The sequence below is a fragment of the Amblyraja radiata genome, chromosome 34, assembly GCF_010909765.2.
Source record: "Amblyraja radiata isolate CabotCenter1 chromosome 34, sAmbRad1.1.pri, whole genome shotgun sequence".
Lineage (NCBI taxonomy): Eukaryota > Metazoa > Chordata > Chondrichthyes > Rajiformes > Rajidae > Amblyraja > Amblyraja radiata.
Genome location: NC_045989.1, coordinates 5388414 through 5415691, shown reverse-complemented (window position 1 = coordinate 5415691; position 27278 = coordinate 5388414). Strand labels below are relative to the sequence as shown.

Sequence of the window (27278 nt, the reverse complement as noted above, 5' to 3'; positions counted from 1 at the left end):
GCGAAGATGCACTTGCGGCTCAGCAACGGACTCCGAAAGTCCAAGTGGTTTCTCGTACCTCCCTCGTACCTCTCGAGAAGAATTACGGTGTTAACTTCAACCGCTGCTAACTAATTAACCCTGATTTTATTTCTTCTTAATTGAATTAAAAAAAAAATCCTCCTAAGGCGAGAGCAGGATGAAGAACACCGGGATGAAATGGAAACTGCCGCTGGTCTGCCTCCTGTGGCAACTCGCCATGATTATACTCTTCGGCGTTTTCATCAGATACGATGACGAATCAGACGCGCACTGGATCGAAACCAAGAGAATCCGAAATATCACCAGCGATATAGAGAATGACTTCTACTTCAGGTACCCCAGTAAGTACAGTGACCCCCCCTATCCCATCCCATCTCTACCCTTTTCACCCAAAGCTCATTCTCTGCAGAAACCGCTGCAACGCTCAGTGGTCAGCGAGAGAACGACTGAAGTTAGACGCAAAAAAGCTGGAGTAGTTACTCAGCAGGTCGGGCAGCATCTATCTAGCATCACCTAAAAGATCGACACACAATGCTGGAGTGACTCAGTGGGAAAGGCAGCATCTCTGGAGAGAAGGAATGGGTGATGTTTCGGGTCAAGTCCCTTCTGAAGAACTTCTTTCTGAGGAAGGGTCTGGACCCGAAACGCCACCCGCTCCTTCTCTCCAGAGATGCTGCCTGTCCCACCTAGATGCCCCAGCACTTTGCGTCTCTCTTTGGTGTAAATCAGCACCTGCACTTCTTTGCTCCTACATTTGGGTCTTTCTTCCCATTGCCCTTTCCTTGAAGACTCATTGGCCCGAACCACGTTTTTCTGCAGATGTCCGCTATTTTCTGTTTTCGCGAGTAATCCACAGTAACTGCTGTATTTTACTGTTGATTAAATATTTTAATCGTCTCTCAACATATATGCATACACACACACACACAGTCACACGCCCAAACTGAAAATAGCAGTAAAAGCTGGAAACAAACGTTACAAGCCACTAGTAATTCTACCGAGCGAAACCCACGGTCACTGTTTCAGCTCGCCTACCTTTCATCAAACGGCATCCCTGCCTGCCCTTTACCACACTTGTTGAGAGATATCAACAAACTTTGCATCCGTTGGAGTAAAAACATCCTATCACCTTCTCCCAAGTTTCATATTTATCATCAGTCATGTTGAGAAAGAAGGGACTGCAGATCTTGGTTTACAAAATGTGACACAAAATAACTCAACGGGACAGGCAGCAACTCCGGAGAGAAGGAATGGGTGACGTTTCGTGGTGGCGATGACTCTATTATGTAGAAGGGTCTCGACCCGAAACGTCGCCCATTCCTTCACCCCGGAGATGCTGCCTGTCCCGCTGAGTTACTCCAACATTTTGTGCCTGTCTTCGGTTTAAACCAGCATCTGGAGTTCCTTCAGACGTCAGGGAAGTGGGCAGGGCAACTGTTTATTCCGGATCAAACTGGATGGGAGTTTGATAGTAAAAATGTATATTTAATCACATAGCCCGGCCAGATTACTAAACCCATGAAATAAAACGATCTCAGGTTTGAATCCTTTTTAAACCAGGTCTTTGCACAGACTTCCAGTAATTTCAAAGTTTATCGCACATTTCTAGAATTTGCACGTTTTTATTTTTGCTTTTCATGGGCAGTTGTAGGGCTGTTTAATGTTACTGATAACAAGGTAGACACGAGGAACTGCCGATGCTGGTTTACAAAAAAAGAAATGCTGGAGTAACTCAGCGGGTCAGGCAGCATCTATGGAGCGAAGCAAATAGGCAACGTTTCGGGTCGAGACCCTTCTTCAAACTGATTTCCATCGCTCCAGCATTTTTGTCTACCTTCGATTTTCCAGCACCTGCAGTTCCTTCTTAAACATCCAGCACTTTGTGAGTTTTTTTTGTGTGATAAAAAGTAACCTTTTTAGCCGCCCATTGTTTGCAGTCTTTATTTATTCAAATCCTAATTATTTTGACAGACGTATTAAAGGGTAACATTCTTTACATGGTGAATTTTACTGTCAAAATTAAGTTTCATTTTCACATTGTGTATTTGAACTGCAGTGAAGTGTTTCAAACAGATGGAATCTATTGATTTAATTTAAACTGCTGTCCCAGTCCTGAATTGAACTCGTTCTGAATGATTGCAACATCATCATCCCACATGTTTGCTAAATAAGTCTGTTTCGAGAGTGAATAATTGCCTGAATAAAACACAAAGTGTTGGAGTAACTCAGCGGGTCAGGCTGCTTCTCTGGAGGGCATGGATAGGGGACGTTTCAGGTCAGGACCCTTCTTCAGACTGATTGTAGTGGAGGGGGGCAAAGCTGGATGAAAGGATGGGGCGGTACAAAGCCTGGCAAGTGATAGGTGGATACAGATGAGGAAAGGTTTGATTGTTGGATTGGTGAAATGACAATGGCTAGAGCCGGAAAGGAGACAAAGGGATGTCAGATATGGTGAGAAGAGTAGAACCATCCTATCACCAACTAGAGATGGGTCCCGATATACCATAAGAATGGCTCGATTGTAATCATGTAATGTCTTTCTGCTGACTGGATAAAACGCAACAAAAGCTTTTCAGCTGAAGAAGGGTCTCAGCCGGAAACATCACCCATTCCTTCTCTCCAGAGATGCTGCCTGTCCCACTGCGTTACTCCAGCATTTTGTGTCTATCTTTTCACTGAACCTTGGTAAACGAGACAATAAACTGAATTCTAACTGTAGGTTTCAGGTCAGGTCGGGGAGAGTTCCCCCCGCCACGGGTACCATGTAATCCCGTGCTATCTGCTCCATGGTCGGATAATCGGTGACTAAACCGTCTCCCCCACCTGGTTTGCCAGGAGGGGGCTGTGGACCCCCAGCAGGACCAAAAACAAGAAACAAAAATTGTTCACTCCACAGTATAACTGTCGGCTAATTCTGCTGTGAAGGTCAGAGAACGGATGTGGTTAATACAAGTCCAACACAATACAAGGGCATCTTGACATTATTCTATCTCACCTTTTAGGAGGATCGCGCCACCATCCCCTCTCCGAGCCAATCGTAAGCCCCCCATTTACTGCAACGTATCTACGCTACTAGCGGTAGGGGACGCGGGTGGTCTACTGTAGGAGTAGGGGGTCTACTGTAGCACACTGCTGAGAGAAACAAGCTTCCTTATCTCCTTATCTACTATTTCATGTTTACATTTACCATCCACCCTTCAACACATTCCTGGACAAGAGGTAACATGTCTAATCTTACTTTGCCGATACCCACGAACCTCTTCTGCACCTGGTCAACGAGAGATGCCAATTGTCACATCCAAACACCCTTTCATTACCTTGTTCAATTCCAATCACAATTAAGAAAGAAAGGATGTTAATATTTTCTTCCACAGTTCCCTCTTTGATAATTTGGTTGGAACCAGTCCTTGAGCTCGCGAAAGGATACCTTATTCAGCGCACGTAGGGATATGGGCACAAACCCAACAGATAAGGAAACCTGTTTTCCTTTCAGCTGTGAGTTCATTGTGTTCTGTGTGAACGTTGTTAGCTGAATTTCATATTATAATTTCTACCTTCTTCCTGTTTCTTGTAAATCTAGATGCCTCTCTTCACCCTCATATCCTCTATGATTCCATATAATATTAATATATTCATAAGTATTTAATACTACAAAGATAGTTAATAAAGAATATGACTACATTTGTACTTTTTTTTTAATCACTACAAAATGTTACGGTTCTTGCGTTTCCTTCTCCTCGAGGGTTCCATCTGAGTGATGCAGTTTCCATCTGGTGGCATGTATCCAATCGGATTTTCCTTTTACTGTGTCCATGTTGTTGGCAGCACCAAATATGGTCCTTTCCACCTCGAAGAGAAAGAATCTTTGTTCATTGCTGGTACATAAACCTGACCTCCAGGTTTAAAAGGGTTGCATATTTCCTTCTGCCGGAAGGACCCTGTACCTGCTTAACTTTCTCATAGATTTTACTAACTGTTTCACACATGGCTTGAGCATATCTTAAGGATTCCATATCAGGGCTACCTTCTCTGGCGTCATCGAGGGTCAGGTTCCTGCTGCCATCAATATCTCGTGAGGTCCGTGTTTCTGATTTCTCTGGGCATACATCACTACGGGCATGTCGTCTGGCCACAACAACCTATTTTGCTGGTATACTTTGGCCAAAGTAGTTTTTATTTCCCCATGTACCATTTCCACCATCCCTGAGGACTGGTTGATCTGGCATGTGTAATTTCCACTGGAACCCAAATGCCTTCGACAAGTTCTGAACTAATTTACAGGTGAAATGAGTTCCTCTCTCACTGTTTATTCCCATGGGTATCCCCAATCTAGGGATTATTTCTTTCATTAAAATATTGACTACGGTCCTTGCATCATCCCTCCTTGCGGGATGTGCGTTCACCTATCTGGAGAACATATCAACTATGACCAGCATGTACTGAAAACCCTTTGCTGCGGGCATTTGTACAAAATCAATTTGCAAATTCTCAAAAGGCATTTCAGGTTGTGGTAAGTGATCACATTTTGCAGGCATCTTCCCTCTATTAATTTGTTGACACAACAGACATGTTCTTGCAACTTTATCAATTATGACTGATGTACCATGTGCATACCATTGCCAAACACTGTACACTAGGCCGGCAGAACTGTCATTTTCCCAGGGATACTTTTTGCCAAGTGACGCAGCAACTTAATTGAGTTTTCTTTACAATCAGGACCTGTCACAGAGGCCACCAAATGGCCAGCCACCCGCATCTTCGTCAGTTTGCTCCCAAGCAGTGCAGGCCAGATGGTGTTAAAAGCACAGGAGAAGTAAAAAAAACACATGGCTCTCACAGTGTTTCCCGGCGTATCCAAGTGAGCATTAGAATGATGGAGCAGGTGGATGATGGTGTCCTCAACCCCCATCTTAGTTTGGGAAGCGAACTGCAGGGGGTCCAGGTAGGGTTTAACCAGAGGTCGCAGGTGAGTAAGCACCAGCCTCTCCAGGGACTTCATGATGTGTGAAGTCTGCACCAACGGTCTGTAGTCATTGGAGGAGCTGGCCGGCACACGCCTTGAGTACCCTCGGGCTGACAGCATCAGGACCCGTGGCTTTGCCTGGGCAGAGCCTGCTCAGCTCCCTCCTTACCTGCTGAGCCTTGATAGTCAGGCTCGATAAAGAAAGGGCAGAGGAAGTGGACCAGGGGGATTGAGGGGGAGAGGGTCGGGGAGCAGGGGGGAGAGTGGGCAAATGCCCCACCATCAAATCTATTTAAAAAAAAAACAGATTAGCTCATGGGCCCAGTCCTGATTGTTTCCCCTCCCCAGGCCACTGGTCTTCTTGTAGCCTGTAATGCTCTTCATCCCGTCCCACGCATCCCTCGTGTTGTTCTGCTGAAGTTTCAGCTCCAGCTTCCTCCTGAAGTCGACCTTGCTCTGTCTTAGTCTCCCCTTCAGCTCTTCCTGCACCCGTTTCATCTCCTCCATCACCATGCCTGAAGGGCCTCTTCTTCTGGTTGAGAAAGGCCTCTATGTCACTGGCTTGTTGTTGGGGAAACAGTGTACAGTCTCCTCAGGGACAACCTTATCCACACAGAACTTTACGTAGCTGGTAACTCCTGTACAAAGTGAGCATTAATGTCCTCTCCATACAGAGTACAGAGTGTGTCCCAGTCTGTGACCTCAAAACAGCCCAGTAGAGCATGATAGCGGTCCTGTGACCACCTCCGCACTGACCTTGTGGTCGCAGGCAGCCTCTGGACCATTGGCTTATACCTGGGTAGGAGGTGAACCAGGTTGTGGTCGGATCTTCCCAGTGGCTGAAGGCCGATGAAGATGTATGTCTCTTTAACATTGGCATACAGCAGGCCCATTGTTTTCATATCCCTGGTGGGACAGTCAACAAACTGAGTGAAAGTGGTTAGATTAGCATCCAAAATCACGTGGTTGAAATGCCCTGAGATAGCGATGGGGGTTGTGTCTGGAGTCTCGCAGTGGCTGTGTGGATTACATCACATACGCGCGCATTTGCTGACAGGGAACACACAATAGGGAGTATCAGGGAGGAAGTATGATGGACAGATACAGAAGAATGATAGAGGTCACAGAGAGAACGAGCAAGAGTGATGAACAGATAATTACAGGGTAGAGGGGATATGAAAGAAACCTTGTGAAACATCACACAAACTTGACAAGGAGAAGAAAGTGAAGCAACTGTATCGAGAAACAACCCCAGGCCATGCACAGGAGCAGGCAAATCTGACAACCAATATTAGACAACAGACAATAGACAATAGGTGCAGGAGTAGGCCATTCAGCCCTTCGAGCCAGCACCGCCATTCAATGCGATCATGGCTGATCATCCCCAATATTCTTTCTGACTTCAGGCTGTGTTTGTGGTAGGGACTTGAAAACCAAAAGTGCTGGAAGTACACATCAGTTCAGGCAGATCAGTGGCGGTGCAATGATTCAAAGATACTTCATTGTTGCATGTACCTACACTGTACAGTAGGTACAGAGAAATGCTGTGTTTTGCACACAACTCGGTAAATTCATGTAGCAGACCTCACCATTCGAGGCAGCATTCATGTGTCGCCACGTTTTGGTGCCGACAAAGATAAAACAGTTCACCGAATAGTCTGACCTACTGCGTGCCGCTGCACATGGTAGCCGCCCGCCCCTGTTGTATCCCACCTCGCTCTCTGAAGGACCCCATTGCTCCCTGATGGTTCCCTCGCTTTCCAAAGGTCCTCCTCACTCTCTGACGCCCCCACCTCCCCGCTTTCCGATGGCCCTCCATCCCTCTTGGCAGCTGCTCCGCACTTTCACGGCATGGGTCCTGTTGACGTGTGCGGTGGGCGACTCAGGTCTACAGGGCCTAACGGGCCTACTGGAGGGCCTGGCTCCCTCGGTGGGAACACTCCCAGCCCGCTGCTCACCAGGAGGTGTGACCTGACCTCCCATCATACAACTGCGCCATCTACGCTGTGCCAGTCCCTGTCTGAAGACACAAAATGCTGGAGTAACTCAGCGGGGCAGGCAGCATCTCCGGAGAGAAGGAATGGGTGATGTTTCGGGTTGAGACCCTTCTACAGATTCATCACCCATTCCTTCTCTCCAGAGATGCTGCCTGACCCACTGACTTATACCAGCATTTGGTGTCTATCTTTGGTCTAAACTAACATCTGCAGTTCCTTGCTACACAGATAGACCTTGTCCATTCTGTACAAAGTGGCCTTGCACACACAATCTCATCATACATTTTATCACATTTCATCATCGGAGAGAAAATCACATGTAAATAGCGCTCGACTCTCAAAGATGATTCCATGAGACTCCAGGTTATTCTCAGACGTTCAAGTTTATAGCTGCTTGAAGATGGCAGGACAAGTAGATCACAGAAGGCCACAGATTCACCACCCTCTGGCTAAAGATGCTGCCTGACCTGCTGAGGTCTTCTATTGCGTCACTTCTAATGTTCCTCGTCGATCACAGAGATTTGTAAATATCTCGAGTTTTTCTTCTCTATAAAGCTATGGGCAGGCGTGGATAACAAGGCTGCTCTTTGAGTAGCATCTTCACTCATTCACAAATTGTAACCCAGGTGATTTCCTTTCCCTGACTTCAGGCTTCCAGGATGTCCACGTGATGATCTTTGTGGGATTTGGCTTCCTGATGACTTTCCTGAAGAGATACGGATTTGGAAGTGTCGGCTTCAACTTCCTGATTGCATCCTTCAGTATCCAGTGGGCTCTGCTGATGCAAGGGTGGTTTCAATCCCTAGATTTCAGCGATGGCAAAATCAAAATCGGCGTGGAAAGGTAAGCCACCAACAACCTGCGGATGCCGGATATCTGAAACAAAAGTTCATACGTTCACAAGTGATAGGAGCAGAGTCGTGCCACGTGCGTTCTACCGAAACACGAGGTGTCTGGCAGTGATCTGCATCATAAAGTTATGCGGCACAGAAACAGGCCCTTTAATCCAACTCATCCATTACAACCAAGATGTTCATCTGAGCTAGTCCCATTTGGCCAATATCCATCCTTTCAAGAGAGAGCTAGATAGAGCTCTTAAAAATAGCGGAGTCAGGGGATATGGGGAGAAGGCAGGAATGGGGTACTGATTGTGGATGATCAACCATGATCACATTGAATGGTGGTGCTGACTCGAAGGGCCAAATTGCCAACTCCTGCACCTATTGTCTATTGTCTATTGTCAACCCTTTTCTATCCATGCACCTGTCTAAAGGTCTTTTAAACGTTGTTATAGTACCCAGATGGGGCTCATCAGCCTGGGAAAGCAGTCCATCTAGGAGGGAAAAACCTCCTCTGCCTTGTGGCCATATCCAGTCATGGAAAAGGCTCCAGGAGTAAACCACAAGAAAATCCGGAGTCGGAGCCCCTAAGGCAGTTTGTCGTTGTCTACAACCTCGCTCTGGCAGCTCCTGCGACGGCGCTGGTGCCAAACTGTAACGGCCCTGCTGTTCCTTTGGATCGATCAGCGACGTGGAGAGGGGGGACGTGCTGCCTGGGCAACAGCCTGTCCTCCATATGACATCACCCAGGCTTGCATCCGACCAGGATGCATCACCCATGGTCAGTCATGACCGAGAGGGGCCTACTACTAGTACCCACCTCAACCACTCCCTCTGGTAGTTTGTTCCATGTACCCACCACCCTCTGTGTGGAAAATGTTGCCCCTCGGGTCCCTTCTGGAGTGTTAAAAGACGTCATAAGGTCATAAGCGATAGGAGCGGAATTAGGCCATTCAGCCCATCAAGTCTACTCCGCCATTCAATCATGGCTGATCTATCTCTCCCTCCTAACCCCATAACTGCCTTCTCCCCATAACCACTGACACCTGTACTAATCAAGAATCTAATGAAGATTGTTGGGAAGAAGCTGCTTTTGAACATGGTGGTCATGGCTTTCAAGGCTGCTGTACCTTCTTCCCGATGGCAGCAGCAAAATTAATGGTGGCCAGGGTGGTTGGTGTAGGTCTTTGATGAGATTTTCTACCGTTTGGAGGCAGTTGTTCCTATTAATCCCTTCGATGGTGGGGAGGTCTGTACCTGTGATGAACGTACTATGTCTGCCACATTCTCCTTCATACCAAAGATAATCTGATTTGTCCTGGTTGGGTTGCTCCTGGGCCTGGCCAAGCTGGCCATCCGCGAGTCAAGACGCCAGGCGGTGGAGGGCTCTACCCGAGCCGGCTGCCTGCCCCTTTTCCCGGGGTTACGTTCGTGCCCGGGTGGAGTTAGAGGGGGACTACGCCCTGTCCACGGGCACCCTGAGGGAGTTCCGGGACCGCTGGGCTCCGCAGGGTGTTAAATGCATCCTTGACAAGGAGTGTAAGATAATTGTACCGTAGTTTATTAAGGATATTTGTTTGTATTGTATTATGGTGGTGGGATCTGGTTTGTTTTATTGTAGAGTCATATTTTTTTATAATTGAATACATTTTTTTAATTAAAAAAAAAAGGAAAAAAAAGATAATCTGTAGGGGGAAATAGTAATTTGAGAATATTTGTTTTGCTTATACTGTGGTGGTGGGTTTGTTTTGTATTGTAAATAACATTTTTGTAAATAATTGATTACATTCATTTTTGGTAAACAAAAGATAATCTGAAGAAAAGGTTTACCACCCAAAACATCACCTACTACTTTTCTCCAGAGATGCTGCCTGACCCGCTGAGTTTAGTTTAGTTTAGTTTGAAGATACTGCGCAGAAACAGGCCCTTCAGCCCACTGGGTCTGCGCCAACCAGCAATTCCGCACATTAACACTATCCTACACACACAACGTACAATTTTTACATTTACCAAGCAAATTTACCTACATACCTGTACGTCTTTGGAGTGTGGGTGTTACTCTAGAATTGTGTGCCTATCTACAGTGTAAACCAGCATCTCCTTCATACCTGGCCGTTCAAGCAGCTGATCTCGGTCGCGATGCATCCTGGATTAAAACCAAAAACGTTTGGGCAGGTGTTGGAAATCTCAAACAAAAATAGACAGTTTTAGAAATATTCAGAAGATAGGCAAGATCTGGAAAAGAGTTGGTGTTTTCAGGGAGATTGAGTGTGAAAAGAGAAGTATGAAAATGAAAGTTAGTTATAGTTCTTGAAATTACACAACAAGGCACCTTAGTGGCAGCACAGTAGCGCAGTGGGAGAGTTGCTGCCTTACAGCGCCAGTGACCCAGGTTCCATCCAGACTGTCTCTTTGGAGTTGCACATTCTTCCTGTGACCTGCGTGGGTTTTCTCTGGGTGCTCTGGTTTCCTCCTACACTCCAAAGATGTATAGGTTTGTAGGTTAATTGGTTTTAGTAAAATTGTAAACTGTCCCTATTGTGTAGGATAGTGCAAGTCTATGGGGTGATTGCTGGCTGGCACGGACTCGATGGGTCGAAGGGCCTGTTTCCGCACTGTATCTCTAAAGTCTAAAGTCTAATATTGAACATTTTTCACTATCGGTTCTGTAATCTGCAAACCAAGGACTTCGAACAGGATCAATGGTCACATTGATCAATAGATTCCTCTGTCAGTATCATTACAAGATTCAGTTCAGTTTACCGAGGTACAGTGAAAATCTTTACATTGTGTGCTAGCCAGTCAGTAGAAAGACAATACATGATTACAATCGAGCCATTTACAGTGTACAGATACAGTATCATAGTTAAAGTAAGAGATGTTGCAGTAGGAGTGGAGATTAAAGAGTGTGGAGCGATTGTAATAGGTGATGGTAGATCTGCATCTGTGGCTAGCATGCTACTAGTCGCCTGGGCTGGGCTCAATCTTGTTCTTCTGGCGGTCGATGTTTGACTCCCATTAACGTGTTGTTCTGATCCCTCTTTCCCAGTCTGATTAATGCTGACTTCTGTGCTGCATCGGTGCTCATCGCCTTTGGAGCCGTCCTTGGAAAAGTCAGCCCCATGCAGCTGATGGTCATGTCGGTGTTTGAGGTGACCTTATACGCAGTCAACGAGTACATCATACTGAACCTTCTCGGGGTGAGTTACCAACATGCCCACCCCTTCCGTTTGTCTCGCCAGCCTCTCCTCTTTAGGGCGGCACCAACGGTGGCGCAGCGGTAGAGTTGCTGCCTCACAGCGCCAGAGAGGCCGGTTCGATCCTGACCACGGGTGCTCTCCGTACGAAGTTTGTACATTCTCCCCCTGACCGTCTGGGTTTTCTCTGGGAGGTTCGGTTTCCTCCCACACTCCAAAGATGTACAGCTTTGTAGTCTAATTGGCTTTGGTAAAATTATAAAATTAGTCCATAGTGTGTGTAGGATGGTGTTATTGATCGGGGCTCGCTGCTTGGCGCGGACTCGGTGGGCCGTGGGACCTGTTTCTGTGCTGTATCTCTAAACTAAACTAAACCTAATCTTACAGTGCACCTACAGTACTTAGAGAGATCCTCATCATGGGACATGAGTTGTAAGAGCTGCTAACATAGATGACAACCGACAATCCTAAACCATTCTAGTGGACCTAATTCATCTGCTCGCCACGAGCCCATCTAAGTTTATTGACCCAACACAAAATTCAGAGAGGCATGGAAAGGGTGGTCAATTAGTCTTTTCCCCCCAAGGTAGAATTATCAATACTAAAGACCATAGGCATAGGATGAGTAGAGGAAAATCTAACACAAAATAGTACAGTGTGTGCTTGCTTTGCTGGCACTGTCATATGCTGAAAGAATGGAGCAGCTGGGCTTGTACGCTCTGGAGTTTAGAAGGATGAGAGGGAATCTTATTGAAACATGTAAGATTGTTAAGGGTTTGGACACGCTAGAGGCAGGAAACATGTTCCCGATGTTGGGCGAGTCCAGAACCAGGGGCCACAGTTTAAGAATAAGGGGTAAGACATTTAGAACGGAGACGAGGAAACACTTTTTCTCACAGAGAGTTGTGAGTCTATGGAATTCTTTGCCTCAGAGGCCGGTTCTCTGGATACTTTCAAGAGAGAGCTAGATAGGGCTCTTAAAGATAGCGGAGTCAGGGGATATGGGTAGAAGGCAGGAACGGGGTACTGATTGGAGATGATCAGCCATGATCACATTGAATGGTGGTGCTGGCTCGAAGGGCCACATGGCCTACTCCTGCACCTATTGTCTATTGTCACAGATGGTTGTTGATACAGTAGATAGAATCATAAAACAGGAAACAGGCAATTTGCCCCAACTCAGGTAGGGTGGAGAGAGGGAAGGGAGGAGAGGGGAAATGGAGGTAAGGGGGAGGGGAGGTGAGTGGGTAGGGAGGAGATGGGGAAGGGGGGAGGAGGGGGAGGGGAAGAAAAGGAGAGTGGATAATGAGGGTGAGGGGAGAGGAGATGGTGAGGAGGGGGAGGCTAGGACCAAATGATGTATGGAATAGGTTCTTCGCGTGTGAATATATGTTATTTAATGAGCGTTTTCTGTTCCCAAGGCCCGGGACGCGGGAGGCTCGATGGTTATCCACATGTTTGGTGCCTATTTTGGACTGGCAGTCACTCGTGTTCTGTACAGGCCTCAGTTGGATCAACGGAAGAATGAATCAGTCTACCATTCAGACATCTTCGCCATGATTGGTGAGGGTTTCTTCGTTTTGTCGCTGAGAAGTTCAGGGGAAAGAACTGCCCCTTCCCATCCATCCCCACCACCCAATGCGATGAATTGAGTGGAGATGCAGCAGGCCGCAGATGCTGGAATAGTCACCGAGCCGTAGTCATACAGCATGGACACAGGCCCTTCGGCCCGACTTTCCCATGCTCACCAAGATGCCCCATCTATACTGATCCCATCTTCTGCGTTTGGTCCACATCCCTCTAAACATCTGATGAAGGGTCTCGACCCGAAACGTCACCTATTCCTTTGCTCCAGAGTTGCTGCCTGACCCGCTGAGTTACTCCAGCATTTTGTATCTATCTTATGACCAGATCCCTGATCTGAATTGGGATGGCAAGTGGATTGTACCGCTGCTGGCAAATTCATTTCACTGCACTTTATTGTGTATGTGATGAATAAAACTGATTGATCGACGTGTGCTGGTGGTAAGATGTGGGGCAGTGTCTATTGTTAGACGGCAGTCAACTGATTTACATTCTTTCGGAAGTAGGAGGGTATTGAGAAGATATCAGGGAGAATGAAATGTTCTCCTGCTTGCCCCATAACCCCTGACACCCGTACTAATCAAGAATTTATTAAACTCCGCCTTAAACGCAATCATTGACTTGGCTTCCAAAGCCCGTCTGTGGCAATAAATTCCACAGATTCACCACCCTCTGACTAGAGAAATTCCTCCTCAACTCCTTTCTGAAGGTACGTCCTTTTATTCTGAGGCTGTGCTCTCTAGTCCTGGACTCTCCCTGGAGTGGAAACATCCTCTCCACATTCATTCTGGGCCTCTGTATTTCACTGTATCACAGTCTCTCATGAATGAACGAAATTCAGAGAATGGGCGCCACTGCCTCACAGCACCTGGATTCGATCCAGATCTCAGATGCTGTCTGTGCGGAGTTTGCACGTTCTCCCTGTGACCGCGTGGGTTTCTGCTGAGCTCCACCAGCTCGAGATTCCAGCGTCTGCGGTTTCCAGTGACTGCGGCGGTGAGGTTCCAGTTGCGTCAGGGCTCTTTGTTCTCATCCGCAGGCACCCTTTTCCTCTGGATGTTCTGGCCCAGCTTCAATTCCGCCATCTCTCATCACGGAGACGGGCAACACCGGGGCGCCATCAACACCTACGCCTCGCTGGCCGCCAGCGTCCTCACCACCATCGCCATCTCCAGCCTCTTAGGGAAGAAAGGGAAGATCAACATGGTAGGGGTGGGGACGTGGATCGCGGGGGCTGGGGTACCTGGGGGTGGGGTATGTGGACTGCAGGGTATCTGGAGACCGTGGGGTATTTGGACCACACTGTACCCGGGGCCATGACACACAGGCACGGTGGTGCAGTGGTAGAGGTGCTGCCTTACAGCGCCAAAGACCCGGGTTCGATCCTGATTACGGGTGCTGTCTATGTGGAGTTTGTACATTCTCCCCGTGACATGCGGGGGTTTTCGCCGAGAACTTCGGTTTCCTCCCACACTCCAAACACGTACAGATTGTAGGTTAATTGGCTTGATAAAATGTTTGTTTTTAATTGGCCCTAGTGTAGGATAGTGTTAATGTGCAGGGATCGCTTGTCGGTGTGCCGGGGATGAAGGGCCTGTTTCCGTGCTGTGTCTCTAAACAAAACTAAACTACATGCTACTAGTCTGGGGGTAACCTCAGACACAGCTGCCCACCAAGGGAGGGGGCAGTGGGAGGAGGAACAGAGCACCAACGATGATTAGATGTGGATCATTTGCCACAGGAATCTAGGCTTGGCTTCGAAGTGAAAAGAAACATATTCCAACCTCAGGGAGTCCCGGTGTGGAATTGGTGTTAATCCAAACTTCAATTAGAGCGATCCCTTGACATGGAAACATTTGGACAGGAGACGCAGTCATCTGGTCTCAAGGGACTGAAGTCCTCCCCTTGTTTAGTTTAGTGTAGTTTAGTTTAGAGATACAGTGCAGAAACAGGCCCAGCGATCCCCGCACACATTAACACTATCCTACACCCACAATTTTTACATTTACCAAGCCAATTAACTTACAACCCTGTACATCTTTGGAGTGTGGGAGGAAACCGAAGATCTCGGAGAAAACCCACGCAGGTCACGGGGAGAACGTACAAACTCCGTACAGACAGCGCCCATGGTCGGGATCGAACTCGTGTCTCCTGCGCTGCATTCACAGGAATGCAGCAACTCTACCGCTGCACCACCGTGACCTAAGACTAGGCTTTCAAGACACTTCCTTGAAAGTGGCATCTCAAGTAGTTAGGGTGGTCAAAAAGGCTTTTGCCACTTTGGCCTTCATCAGTCAGAGTATTGAATATAGAAGTTGAATCGATCAGGACACTGAGTATATGATCAGGAAGTCATGATTGACCACAATTGAACTATGTACAGTTCTGGTTGCCACATTACAGGAAAGATGTTGAGGCTTTGGAGAATGTGTAGAAGAGTTTTAGTAGAATGCTCCTTGGATTAGAAGGTATTACCTATAAAGAGAGATTAAACTGACTTAGTGTTCAAGAAGGAACTGCAGATGCTGGAAAATCGAAGGTACACAATAATGCTGGAGAAACTCAGCGGGTGCAGCAGCATCTATGGAGCGAAGGAAATAGGCAACGTTTCGGGCCGAAACCCTTCTTCAGACTGATAGGGGGTGGTGGGGAGAAGGAAGGAAAAAGGAGGAGGAGGAGCCCGAGGGCTGGGGGATGGGAGAAGACAGCCCGACGGCTGAGGAAGGGGAGGAGATAGCAAGGGCTAACAAAATTGGGAGAATTCAATGTTCATGCCCGAAGGATGCAGACTCCCCAAGCGGAATATGAGGTGCTGTTCCTCCAATTTCCGGTGTTGCTCACTCTGGCAATGGAGGAGACCCAGGACAGAGAGGTCGGATTGGGAATGGGAGGGGGAGTTGAAGTGCGTCCGTTCAGGTTTCCTAAGTGGGACAGGGGCTTAAGACTCAAATATGACCCCATAGTTGACGAGATCTCTGGGAAGTGCAAAGCCTTGGTTTGGGCGACGTTTAATGAAACCATTTAATTGTGAAGATAGAACCCAGCTGAGTCAGCAGTTGAACCGATTCCTACTCCAAATACAAGGAAGTGCAAGTGTGAGATCATATGTCGGGGGGAAATGTACAATGAATGGTATGACCCTAGTAAAATTAATGTACAGAGGGATTTTAGGGTCCAAGACCCTAAGTCCCTGAATTTGGCAACATAGGTGAATGGAGTGGTAAAGAGTGCTTTTATAGGTTAGGGCATTGAGTATAAGATAGACACAAAAAGCTGGAGTAACTCAGTGGGTCAGGCAGCATCTCTGGAGAAAAGGTATATGCGACGTTTCGGGTCGAGACCCTTCCTCAGACTGAGAGTCAGGGGAAAGGGAAACGAGAGATATAGATGGTGATATGGAGAGATATTGACCAAAAATGAAATATATGCATAAAAGTAATGATCAAGGAAACGGGCCATTGCTAGCTGTGCGCTGGGTGAAAACGAGTTATTGACAATCTTTGAAACTAATACACCAACTTGGGGTGGGGGAGGGACACAGAGAGAAAGAGAGAGGATGTAAGGGTTACTTGAAGTTGGAGAAATCGAGATTCATACCGCTGGGGTTGTAAGCTGCCCAAGTTCCCTACATTATGAGTATGAGAGTCAGGATGACATGATGCAGCTTTATAGGACGTTGGTGAGGCTCAGAGACCTGGCCACCTCTCACTGTCCAGGGAGGCTGTGGCTCGGTGGGAGGGGATGGGGGCGGATGAGGGGTGGAGGGGCTGGAAGCGGCAGGAGGGTGATCTCCCTGTTCCCGTCACCAGGTCCACGTGCAGAACGCCACGCTGGCCGGGGGAGTAGCCATGGGCACAGCCGGTGAGATGATGCTGACTCCGTACGGAGCGCTGATTGTCGGAGCCATCTCCGGGACCATCTCTACGCTGGGATTCCTCTACCTGTCGGTGAGTCAGCCTGAGGACACATCGGGGATTGGTTTTATACATGGTTGTGTACATGCGCGTGTGTGTGTGTGTATGTGTGTGTGTGCCCATATGTTTGTGTGTATGTGCCTGCATGTGTGTTTGCCCATATGTGTGTGCACATTTGTGTTGCTCTTTGTGTGCAGGTATGTTTGTGTATGTGTTTGTGTGTGTGAATCTTTGTATATGATTGTGTACATGCTTGTGTGTGTGTAAGTGTGCTCATGTATGTGTGCCTTCTTTGTGTGTATGTGCCTGTGTGCATATGTAGACATAGACATAGGCACACACATACACCCACACACATGAACATATGACCACACACACACAAACATGAATAGGTTTGAATGAATAAGTTTATTGGCCAAATATGTACACATACAAGGAATTTGCCTTGGTGCTCCACTCGCAAGTAACAACATGACGTACAGTAAACCATTAAGAATTACCATATAAAACATTAAACATTAATAATAAAACATTATAGTTTAAACATGTGAATTATTAAAATACCAGAACAAAAGGAGGCTACAGGTTATTGATTAGAGCTACTACTGTTTTTATGTCTGGCTGTGATGGCTTTGACAGTCCGGAGTCGCCTTCCAGAAGGAAGTGCTTCAAAGAGTTTGTGGCCAGGGTGAGAGGGGTCAGAGATGATCTTACCCGCTCACTTCCTGGCCCTTGCAGTGTACAGTTTGTCAATGTGGGGAAGGTTGCAGCCAACAACCTTCGCTGCTGATCGGACGATTCGCTGTAGCCACCAGGTGTCGTGCTTGGTGGCTGAGCCAAACCAGACCATGATGGAGAAGGTGAGGACAGACTCTACGATGGGTGTATAGAATTGGACCATCATTGCCTGTGGCAGATTGTGCTTCCTCAGCTGCCGCAGGAACTGCATCCTCTGTTGTGCCTTTTTGACTGTGGAGTCGATGGTGGCCCCCCCCATTTAAGGTTCTTGGAGATGATGGTTCCCAGGAACTTAAAAGACTGCACACACCCACAGACACTCAAATAACACATGCGCACACGCACACACATACACACACCCACACACACACACACACACACACACACACACACACACACACACACACACACTCACACACTCATTCACACACACACACACGCATACACACACACTCGCACACGAATACACACACTCACACACTCACACTCACTCACTCACTCACACAGACACACGCATACACACACACACATACACATACCCGCACACACATACACATTCAAACACCCACACACACACATACCCACATACACGCACACACACATGCACACACACACACACACACACACACCCACAGACACACACGGACCATCCTTGCTCCTGACCTCTGTCTTTCCCTCTCCAGCCGGTCTTGGAGAAACACCTGCACATCCAGGACACGTGCGGCATCCACAACCTGCACGCCATACCAGGGTTGATCGGAGCCATCGTGGGGGCCGTCACAGCAGCGGCCGCCACCGAGGGTGTCTACAGCAGGGAAGGGTAGGTGTGGGGCGGTGTTGGAGGTGGACAGAGGAGAGGAGGTGGGTGAGTGGATATGGGGGAGGTGGTGAGGCGAAGGTGTGTGGGGCGGAGGTGTGAGTCATGCGCAGCTCTGCCGCAGAGTCAACACTGTCCTTGTGTGGAGGCAAGTTTGGGCAAGTCTAAACTGCACATTAACTTCAACAGCACACTGACTCCTCTTTAACGAGCCTCTCTCTCTCACAGACCTTTCCCCTCTTTATCTGCACACTCCCTCCCTGCCTCCCTCCCTCCGCATTTGAGCTGATTTCCTGCCCAATCCCTTATTTCTTGGCCTCTCTCTCTCTCTCTCACATTTCCCTTTTTTTAAAAAAGATACAGCATGGAAACAGGCCCCTCGTCCAACTGAGTCCACGCCCACCATCGATCCCCCGTTGACACTAGTTCCATGTTATCCCACTCTCGCATCATCCACTCCCTACACATCAGGGGCAATTGACAGAGGGCCAATTAACCAACAAACCCGCACGTCTTTGGGATGTGGGAGGAAACCGGAGCGCCCGGAGGGAGCCCACACGGACATCGGGAGAACGTGTAAACTCCATGCAGACAGCACATAGATGCTTGGTGTGGAGGTCAGGTTATTGGTGTATGAGTCAATGAGCTCTGCGGTTTGATGATGGGACTGTACTCAGCAGTCGTACTCACTGCCTTGTGCCTTCAGTGATGATCTCCTTCCTTTCCACAGGCTGATCGCTGCTTTTGGTTTTGAGGGTAGATTTGAAGGGCGGACCCCGAGTGAGCAGGGGGGGTTTCAAGCCGCAGCCCTGTGCGTCACGCTTCTCATCAGCCTGGCCGGAGGCATCATTGTGGGTGAGTAGAGGGTGTCCTCCCCCTGTGCCTGCTATCGCCAGCCGTCTTGACTATGTCTTGCCACTGGATCCAGATAGGCCGGGACGAGAGAGTGAGGCTGACGATTTGCGCGACTCTTCCTCGCTTTAATCCAAGTCGAGGGCGAGTCATGACTTCAGAACCCGTACCGCCCAACTGGGCGAAGCAAGATCACCACAAGTGCGTGCCGCAGAGCTCTATCTAACTCTCTTTTGAATGCATCCAGTGAACCAGCCTCCATTGCCTTCTGAGGCAGATCATTCCACAAATTCACAACTCTCTGCGAGAAAAAGTTTTTCCTCATCTCAGTTCTAAATGGCCTAATCCTCATTCTTAAACTGTGCTGCCTGGTTCTGGACTCCCCCAACATCGGGAACATGTTTCCGGTGTGTCCAATCCCTTAATAATTTTATATGTTTCTATAAGATCCCCTCTCATTCTTCTAAATTCCAGTGAATACAAGCCCAGTCGCTTCAGTCTTTCATCATACTCCAGATGCGGTCTCACCAGAGCCCTGTACAACTAAAATTGTAAATTGTCTTTACTGTGTAGGAAAGTCCTAGTATACGGGGTAATCGCTGAGCAGCAGGGACTCGGTGGGCCGAAGGGCCTGCTTCAACTCTGTATCTCTAAAGGGTCCCGTTTCTCTGGAGATTACAGTGGTGCAAATGTTTAACTAAACTCTCTTTAAAAGTGTGGAGGCCTCTCCATCTCCCTTACTCATGTTGGTGATAACTTGCAGGCTCCCACTATTGCTTGGCCAAACATTTCCTCTCACCCCATTCTGATAATTCCTCATTACCCACCACAACTTTACAACTGTCTGTGATCTGAATACGACCCAGGTTAAGACAATAGACAGTAGACAATAGGTGCAGGAGTAGGCCATTCGGCCCTTCGAGCCAGCCTTCTCTTTTTAAGGATGCTGCGTCTTCAAGAAATACGAATGACTTGTTGAAGCAGCACTCGGATTGAGTATGGTGGAGATGGACCCAAAGTACTGGAGTAACTCAGCGGGTCAGGCAGCATCTCTGGTGATGGAATAGGCGATGTTCCAGATTGGAATCCTTCCTCAGAGTGAAAGATAGTGGTGGGGTGGGGGTGATGGAACTTCAGTTGAATTTAGTTTAGAGATTCAGTGCAAGAACAGGCCCTTTGGCCCACCAAGACTGCGCTGGCCAGCGATCCTTGCACACTAACACTATCCTACACACACTAGTGACAATTTACAATTACACTAAGCTAATTAGTCTACAAACCTGTAGTCTTTGGAGTGTGGGAGGAAGCCGGAGCACCTGGAGAAAACCCACGCAGGTCACAGGGAGAACGTACAGACTCCGTACAGACAGCACCCGTGGTCAGGATCGAACCCGGGCCTCTGGCGCTGTGAGGCAGCAACTCTACTGCTGTGCCACTGTGCTGCCCTGGAGACGAGAAAAAGCCGGTACAATCAGGACCGCAAACAGATGAGCTCAGGACGGGTGGAATCCATCATGGCCCATTGTTAATGGGGAAGATGTGCTAACAAGGGGATACAGGATGCAAACAGTTGAACTAGTGGACCCTGGCTGCCGCCTAGTGGTGTCACTGACTTATTACAGCTCACTACAACTAAAACCATGTGTTTTCTGTAGCAATATTTTGAATGTTGTGTTAAAATTGTACTTTAAAATACTTTCTGCTGGTGAGAAATTGTACTAAACTTTGGAAAAAATGTGTGTAAAGGTATTTGAAATCTTTCCCTTTCCTCTTTCCATTACTGCCTGCTGCTTTGGTTTAAGTAGATTTAATGTATGGACTCAGCACGGGTCCGATGTACTAGTTCCAGCAGTTTCCTCTTCTGTAGAAAGTAATTCTCCACATTCTCCTCCTGAACATGCCATTAACAATATTTAAGATAGAACTGCAGATGCTGGAAAAATCGAAGGTAGACAAAAATGCTGGAAAAACTCAGCGGGTGAGTCTAAAGAAGGGTCTCGACCCGAAACGTCGACTATTCCTTCGCTCCATAGATGCTGCCTTACCCGCTGAGTCTCTCCAGCATTTTTGTCCATCTTCCTTAACAATCTTCATCAGTTGCCTCCTTGTAACTGAGAAGCTATAATGGGGAGGCTTGGATCTATTCATTCAAAGGAATCTCTCAGATCTTTGGAGCAGGGACCTGAAGAGATGAAGGTAGAGAGTCAAAGAAATCACCGTGTGAAACATAAATGAAATTGAGGAATTTCACTTTGGGACCTTTTCGTTCTGACGTGCACGGCTTGCCTCAGCAATGCTCTCCACAACTCCGCTGCCTACAATTAAAAACTGATCAATGTGTTTCTTTTTCAAGGTTTTATTCTAAAATTGCCCATCTGGGGCGACCCACCTGACGAAAACTGCTTTGAAGATGAGGTGTACTGGGAGGTGAGTCATTGAGCGCACAGGCTCTTTCCACACAGCCGACTAAAGTGTGAACTACAATCCCTCTTGGTTACACTCATGGGCCTGTCCCACTTAGGCGACTCTTTAGGCGACTGACTGCCAGGGACTAGTTTGAATGGAATTCACCTACGACACCTGGTAACAACCTATGACAGCACCTACGTCAACCTATGACAACCCACGACAGCAAAAATTGTCACCACTGTCACCGAAAATTTTCCAACATGCAGCAGTCAGTCACCTGTAATCGCCGGTGGGACAGGCCCATAAGGCTCAGGAATTCTTTTTGTTAATGTTATTATTTACATGCAAAGTGTTCGGCTGGCAACCTGAAGGTGGCCGGTTCGAATCCTGCTTGGAGTGTGTACTGTCATTGTGTCCTTGGGCAAGACACTTCACCTACCTTTGCCTGGGACTAGAGACGGAAATTAGCTACTGATTGGCTACAATCTCGCATATTTACATGCAAATGTTCATTAATATGCACTGTCCCTATAAACAAAACATTATTATTATTATTATTATTTTTTAATTTACTGAAATGTATTGATTTTTTTTGTTTATTGTGTTATCTATGAGTACTGTGTTTACAGACCTGTTATGCTGCTGCAAGTAAGAATTTTTGCATTTCTTCCATTTTTGACATTAGTCAAAATTCTCTTGCCTCTTGACGACAGGAGCGATGTTGGTTTGAGCTTGCAGCGGTTCATTTCAATGGTTTTGTTCCAATAATACAGGATAAAAATGAGCACTTTTAGATCGCACAGGAGTTTTTAACTCTTAAATATATATTTAGTTTGGTTTAGAGATACAGCATGGAAACTCTGGCCCACTGAGTCCATGCCGACCATCGATCGCCCGTTCACACTTGTTCCTTGTTATCCCACTTTCATGTTACTCAATTGCAGAACCTACAAACCCACACGTGTTTGGGATGTGGGTGGAATTCGGAGCACCCGGAAGAAACCCATGTGGTCACAGGGAGAACGTGCAAACTCCATACAGATAGCCAGGGTTCAACTCGGGTCTCTGGCGCTGTGAGGCAGTGGCTCTACCAGCCAGTGTAGTGTTTACACTATTATGATCTAGTTTTTTTTAGCATAGCTGATAACTCACTATAAATATTTCTTGTTGCACCTAACATGACTGTACAGCTGCAACAATTATGAATTTTATGTCCCAGTTCATATCTAATGCCCATGACTGACCAGCATAAGCAAAACCTGTGTTTGTTTGCTCCTGGTTTTTGGAATTCTGTTCTCATTCCTGATTTTGCTGATACAATGGATGTCTTTGGTGTACACAAAAACAATGACGTATATTTAAATTTCCCTCCTCTGCTGATTCCACTTCCTCAGTTCAGGGTTTCCTTCATTCCTCCAATCAGCCTTCCCTTCAACCTATACCTGAGGTGTTGTTAAAAATCACGATCTACCATCGGACAAACATTCACTTCTTGACATAGATTCCTTTCAACAACCATTTGGGGGCAACACGGTGTCGAGGCGGTAGAGTTGCTGCCTTACTGCTCCAGAGACCCTGGTTCGATTCTGACTACGGGTCCTGTCTGTACGGAGTTTGTACATTCTCCCCGTGATCGCGTGGGTTTTCTCCGGTTGCTCCGGTTTCCTCCCACGCTCCAAAGACGTACAGGTTTGTAGGTTAATTGGCTTCGGTAAAGATCGTAAATTGTCCCTCGTGTGTGTAGGATAGTGCTAGTGTACGGGGGTCGCTGGTCGGCGCGGACTCGGAGGTCCGAAGGGCCTGTTTCTGCTCCGTATCTCTAAACTAAAAAAAATAATGATGGGAGGAAGCTGCAACTCCTACTAACATGCGCAGTTCTTGGAGACACTGTGTTTCCCAGTTTAACAGTTTATACTTAAACAATACAATACAATAAGAACTTTATTTATCCCAGGAGGGAAATTGGTCACCAACAATCATAAAACACAACACAATACATGAAACATGTAATTAAAATGACAAGTGGAAAGTCCAGGATTGGGGATGTGCAAAGATTGGGGAGGGGGGGTTGAGCGGGAAGGGAAGCCAGTCTACCCCCCATGACTGAAGGGAGAGGAGTTGTACAGTTTGATAGTGTCAGGGAAAAAGGATCTCCTGTGGCGTTCTGTGCTGCATCTCTAAACTAAATCAAATAGAGGAGAAGCTGCAACTCTTCCCATCAGCTGCAGTAACATTAATGCAGCAAAGAGGTCGAACCAATTTTGCACGGTTGCACTGCCACTCACGAAGAATGCCTTCCTGTGAAGATGAGACTTTGTGTCCACGAGGAATGTGGATACTGGTGACTTTAGAGAGATGCATCTGCCACTGGTAGCTGCTTAATTAAATATGTTCGACCCTCATGTCAGCTTGTCTCTAATCTTATGCTGAAACCCATTCATCAATGTCCCACGTTCCGATGAGAACTCCTTAAGGCTACCCTGCTGTCGGACTGAATTTAACACGTTAAACTCCAGACACAAGTCATAGCATCACACAGCAGAGAAAACAGTCCACCAGGTTCTCGTTCTCACCTAGCAAACAACTAGCAGTGGCCTGTTTTCTTTATCATCGTTATTTGTTTGCATATCTTTCAGTCATTTATTCTATATCTCTCTACATCACTGTCTATATCACGTTTTCCTTTCCCCTGACCAGTCTGAAGCAGGGTCTCAATCCGAAACGTCACCCATTCCTTCTCTCCAGAGATGCTGCCTGTCCTACTGAGTTACCCCAGCATTTTGTGTCTATCTGCAGTTTAAACCAGCATCTACAGTTCCTTCCTACATATTTTGTCCAAGATGCCCCATTCTACACTAGTCCCATTTAACATGCCTGACCCATATCCCTCTAAACCTTTCCTATCCATGTAAATTAACCTAAATGGCACATTAGCCCTGGCCTTGGCCACTTGTTGATGCTTGTCTGTTGATACTTAAAGCTGATGCTAAGTCCAGGACACTCCCCAGTACAGAACAGATCATTCTAAAGAGAACTAGTTTCACTGTAACTATTTCCAATTCAGTAACATATAAACCCCTTGAATAAAGGAAATCCATGTATATGAATGGACGTGTAGGAAGGAACTGCGGATGCTGGTTTAAATTGAAGATAAACACAAAAGGCTGGAGTAACTCAGCGGGACGGGCAGCATCTCTGGAGAGAAGGACTGGGTGATGTTCCAGGTCAAGACCCTTCTTTAGACTGGAAACGTCACCCATTCCGTCTCTCCAGGGATACTGCCTGTCCCGCTGAGTTACTCTAGCTTTTTGTGTCTATCTTCATTCAGTTTAAACTAGCATCTGCAGTTCCTTCTTACACACTTTTGACATTTCTCGAAGCTGTATGAAGTTCGTTGAGTTACAGACTTGACCTCAGTTGAGAGAGCAATGATATCCAACAAGGTGGCGCGATGGTAGAGTTGTTGCCTTACAGCGGAAGAGACCCGGGTTCGATCCTGACTACGGGTGCTGTCTATATGGAGTTTGTACGTTCTCCCTGTGACCGTGTGGGTTTTCTCTGGGTGTTCCAGTTTCCTCCCACACTCCAAAGACGCACAGGTTTGTAGGTTAATTGGCTTTGGTAAAAATTGTAAGTTGTCCCTAGCGTGTAGGATAATGTTAGTGTGCGGGGATCGCTGGTCGGCGCGGACTCGGTGGGCCGAAGGGCCTGTTTCCGTGCAAACTAAACTAAGCTAAACTAAATCGAGTTACATCTTTGAATCTGCAGGTTCCAGAAGATTCACTATACACTGTCCTCGCCTCGAACACACCTCCTTTGAAACCGAATAGTAATGAGAACGGTGAACCGTGACACCCAGGTGAGTGTGCCTTCTTGTGATGTATTACAGGTAAACACACAGGTCTACTACTCGTGAGTTAATGTTGAGGTTACATCATGGACTATTCAGCTGGAAATCTCAACTAATAATCTGTAAAATAAAAATGCTACTGATGTAGATTCAGTATTTGGAATAATTATTGGAGATCAGGTTGAATAACGTGCTATAAAATCCCAATGAAATGAAAAGAACTTCTCCATCCTTACCTTGGTAGCCAATGCGGAACAATTTAGTTTAGTTTAGCTTATTCTAGAGATGCAGTGTGGAAACAGGCCCTTTGGCCTACCGAGTACACCTAGACTAGCGATCTCGCACACTATCCTATCCTCTAGGGGCTAATCAAGGGATATGGGGAGAAGGCAGGCACGGGTTGTTGATAGGGGACGATCAGCCATGATCACAATGAATGGCGGTGCTGGCTCGAAGGGCCGAATGCCCTCCTCCTGCACCTATATTCTATGTTTCTACACACACTGGAGATAATTTACAACTTTACCAAGCCAACCAGCCTACAAAACTATACGTCTTTGGATTGTGCATATCCTGGAGAAAAGGTCATGGGGAGAACGTACAAGCTCCGTACAGAGAAGCACCCGTAGTCAGGACTGATCCGGGGTCTCTGGCGCTGTAAGGCAGCAACTCTACCGCTGCGCCACCGTGCCGCCGTTTAGTTGTTTAGTTTGCAGTGGACAATAGTAGATCGTCTTCTGGGACCAGATGCCAAGAGTCACCACACTCCACGTCATCTTGCTTTGAGCAAGTTTCTGCAACTATCAAGTCTGATCTTGGACTGAGAAGATCCAGCGTTTCTTACTTTCTCATTTTTAATGTTTGATTTTGAGTGAGGGGGTGAATTCGCATTATTTATCAGTCAGTCAAACGGACAGGATTTTAAGTGTAGGAAGGAACTGCGGATGCTGGTTTAAACCGTGGAGTGACACAATAAACTGGAATAACTCAGCAGGTCAAGCAGCATCTATGGAGAAAGGGCTTATTTCAGGTTGAGAACCTTCTTCAGACTGTCAGATTTTAAGCTCAACTTGGGGGTGGCATGGTGGCACAGCTGGTAAAGCAGATGCCTCACCGCGCCAGAGACCCGGGTTCGATCCTGACCTCAGGTGCTATCCGTATGGAGTTTGCACCTTCTCTCTGTGACCACGTGGGTTTCCTCCAGGCGCTCCGGTTTCCTCCCACACCTCAAAGACATGCGGGTTTGTTGGTTACTTAAATGGCCTCTGTAAATTGCCCATAATGTGCAGGGAGTGGGCGAGAAAGTGGGATAACATAGAACTAGTGTGAACAGTGATCGATGGTCGGCGTGGATTCGGTGGGCCGAGCGGCCTGTTTCCATGCTGTATCTCTGAACTAAATTAAACTTCTTCAAGGGAGTCTCAATTGCCCAGGTTGACTGATTCAATTTTATTGCCACTGGACTCACAAATTCTGAAGCCTCTTGTGTTTTGCCTGCTGCAGTTTAACTGTTGTGCCACCAGGGAGCACAGCTGAGCACATAACACCATGGGCAGCAATGCAGGAGCAGGTCTCTCCTATATTTATTGGGCAATCAGCAGTCAGATGAAATGAAAGCGTCGCCGATGGAAAATAATGGTACTCACAAAAGCATTCACTTTTTGTCTTTGTAGATGATTGTGTGTTGAACATCATCAAGCCCTGACCAAGAGGGCGTTTTGTTAATTACTTCTCTGCTCTCTCCACTACGCGATGCAGACTCTTCAGGGAAAGCAGCGGACAATTGCACGGACATTCCAAGAGACTCGCGGGCGGTGGGCTACCCCCCGGCCCTTCTCTCCGTCTCTTCAGCCTGGGAACACTTACTTTTACTGTCCTCTGGCTTTGAGTGTTTTGCTTTGCAACGATTGCCCTATTCATTGATAGAGTGCTGACTGCCACTGTCACATCTCGTGCCTCTATTCCCCTCGCCATAGAGCACAGAAACAGGCCCTTCGGCCCAACTCGTCCATGCTGACCAATATGCCTCATCTAAGCCCATGCCATTAGCCCACATTTGGCCTATATCCCTCTAAACCTTTCCTATGTATACCTGTC

The 27278-nt window shown here is 47.2% G+C and overlaps 1 protein-coding gene across 1 annotated transcript; it reads left to right on the top strand.

Annotated features, from left to right (window-relative positions):
- Positions 1-27278, top strand: rhcg (Rh family C glycoprotein). Its single transcript, XM_033050145.1, has 11 exons — positions 1-362; positions 7632-7824; positions 10870-11020; positions 12439-12580; positions 13641-13807; positions 16411-16548; positions 17937-18073; positions 18801-18925; positions 21276-21349; positions 25100-25190; positions 26855-27278. The coding sequence occupies exons 1-10, from the start codon at positions 179-181 to the stop codon at positions 25181-25183; spliced, it is 1395 nt and encodes a 464-aa protein (XP_032906036.1). The 5' UTR covers positions 1-178; the 3' UTR covers positions 25184-25190; positions 26855-27278.

What these genes read in the sequence shown, in the direction of transcription:
- rhcg (XM_033050145.1), top strand. Translation starts at nt 179, where the DNA reads ATGAAGAACACCGGGATGAAATGGAAACTGCCGCTGGTCTGCCTCCTG. An exon ending in TCATACTGAACCTTCTCGGG is followed by an intron (nt 11,021 to 12,438) that starts GTGAGTTACCAA and finishes TCTGTTCCCAAG; the next exon opens with GCCCGGGACGCGGGAGGCTC. An exon ending in AGACATCTTCGCCATGATTG is followed by an intron (nt 12,581 to 13,640) that starts GTGAGGGTTTCT and finishes TCTCATCCGCAG; the next exon opens with GCACCCTTTTCCTCTGGATG.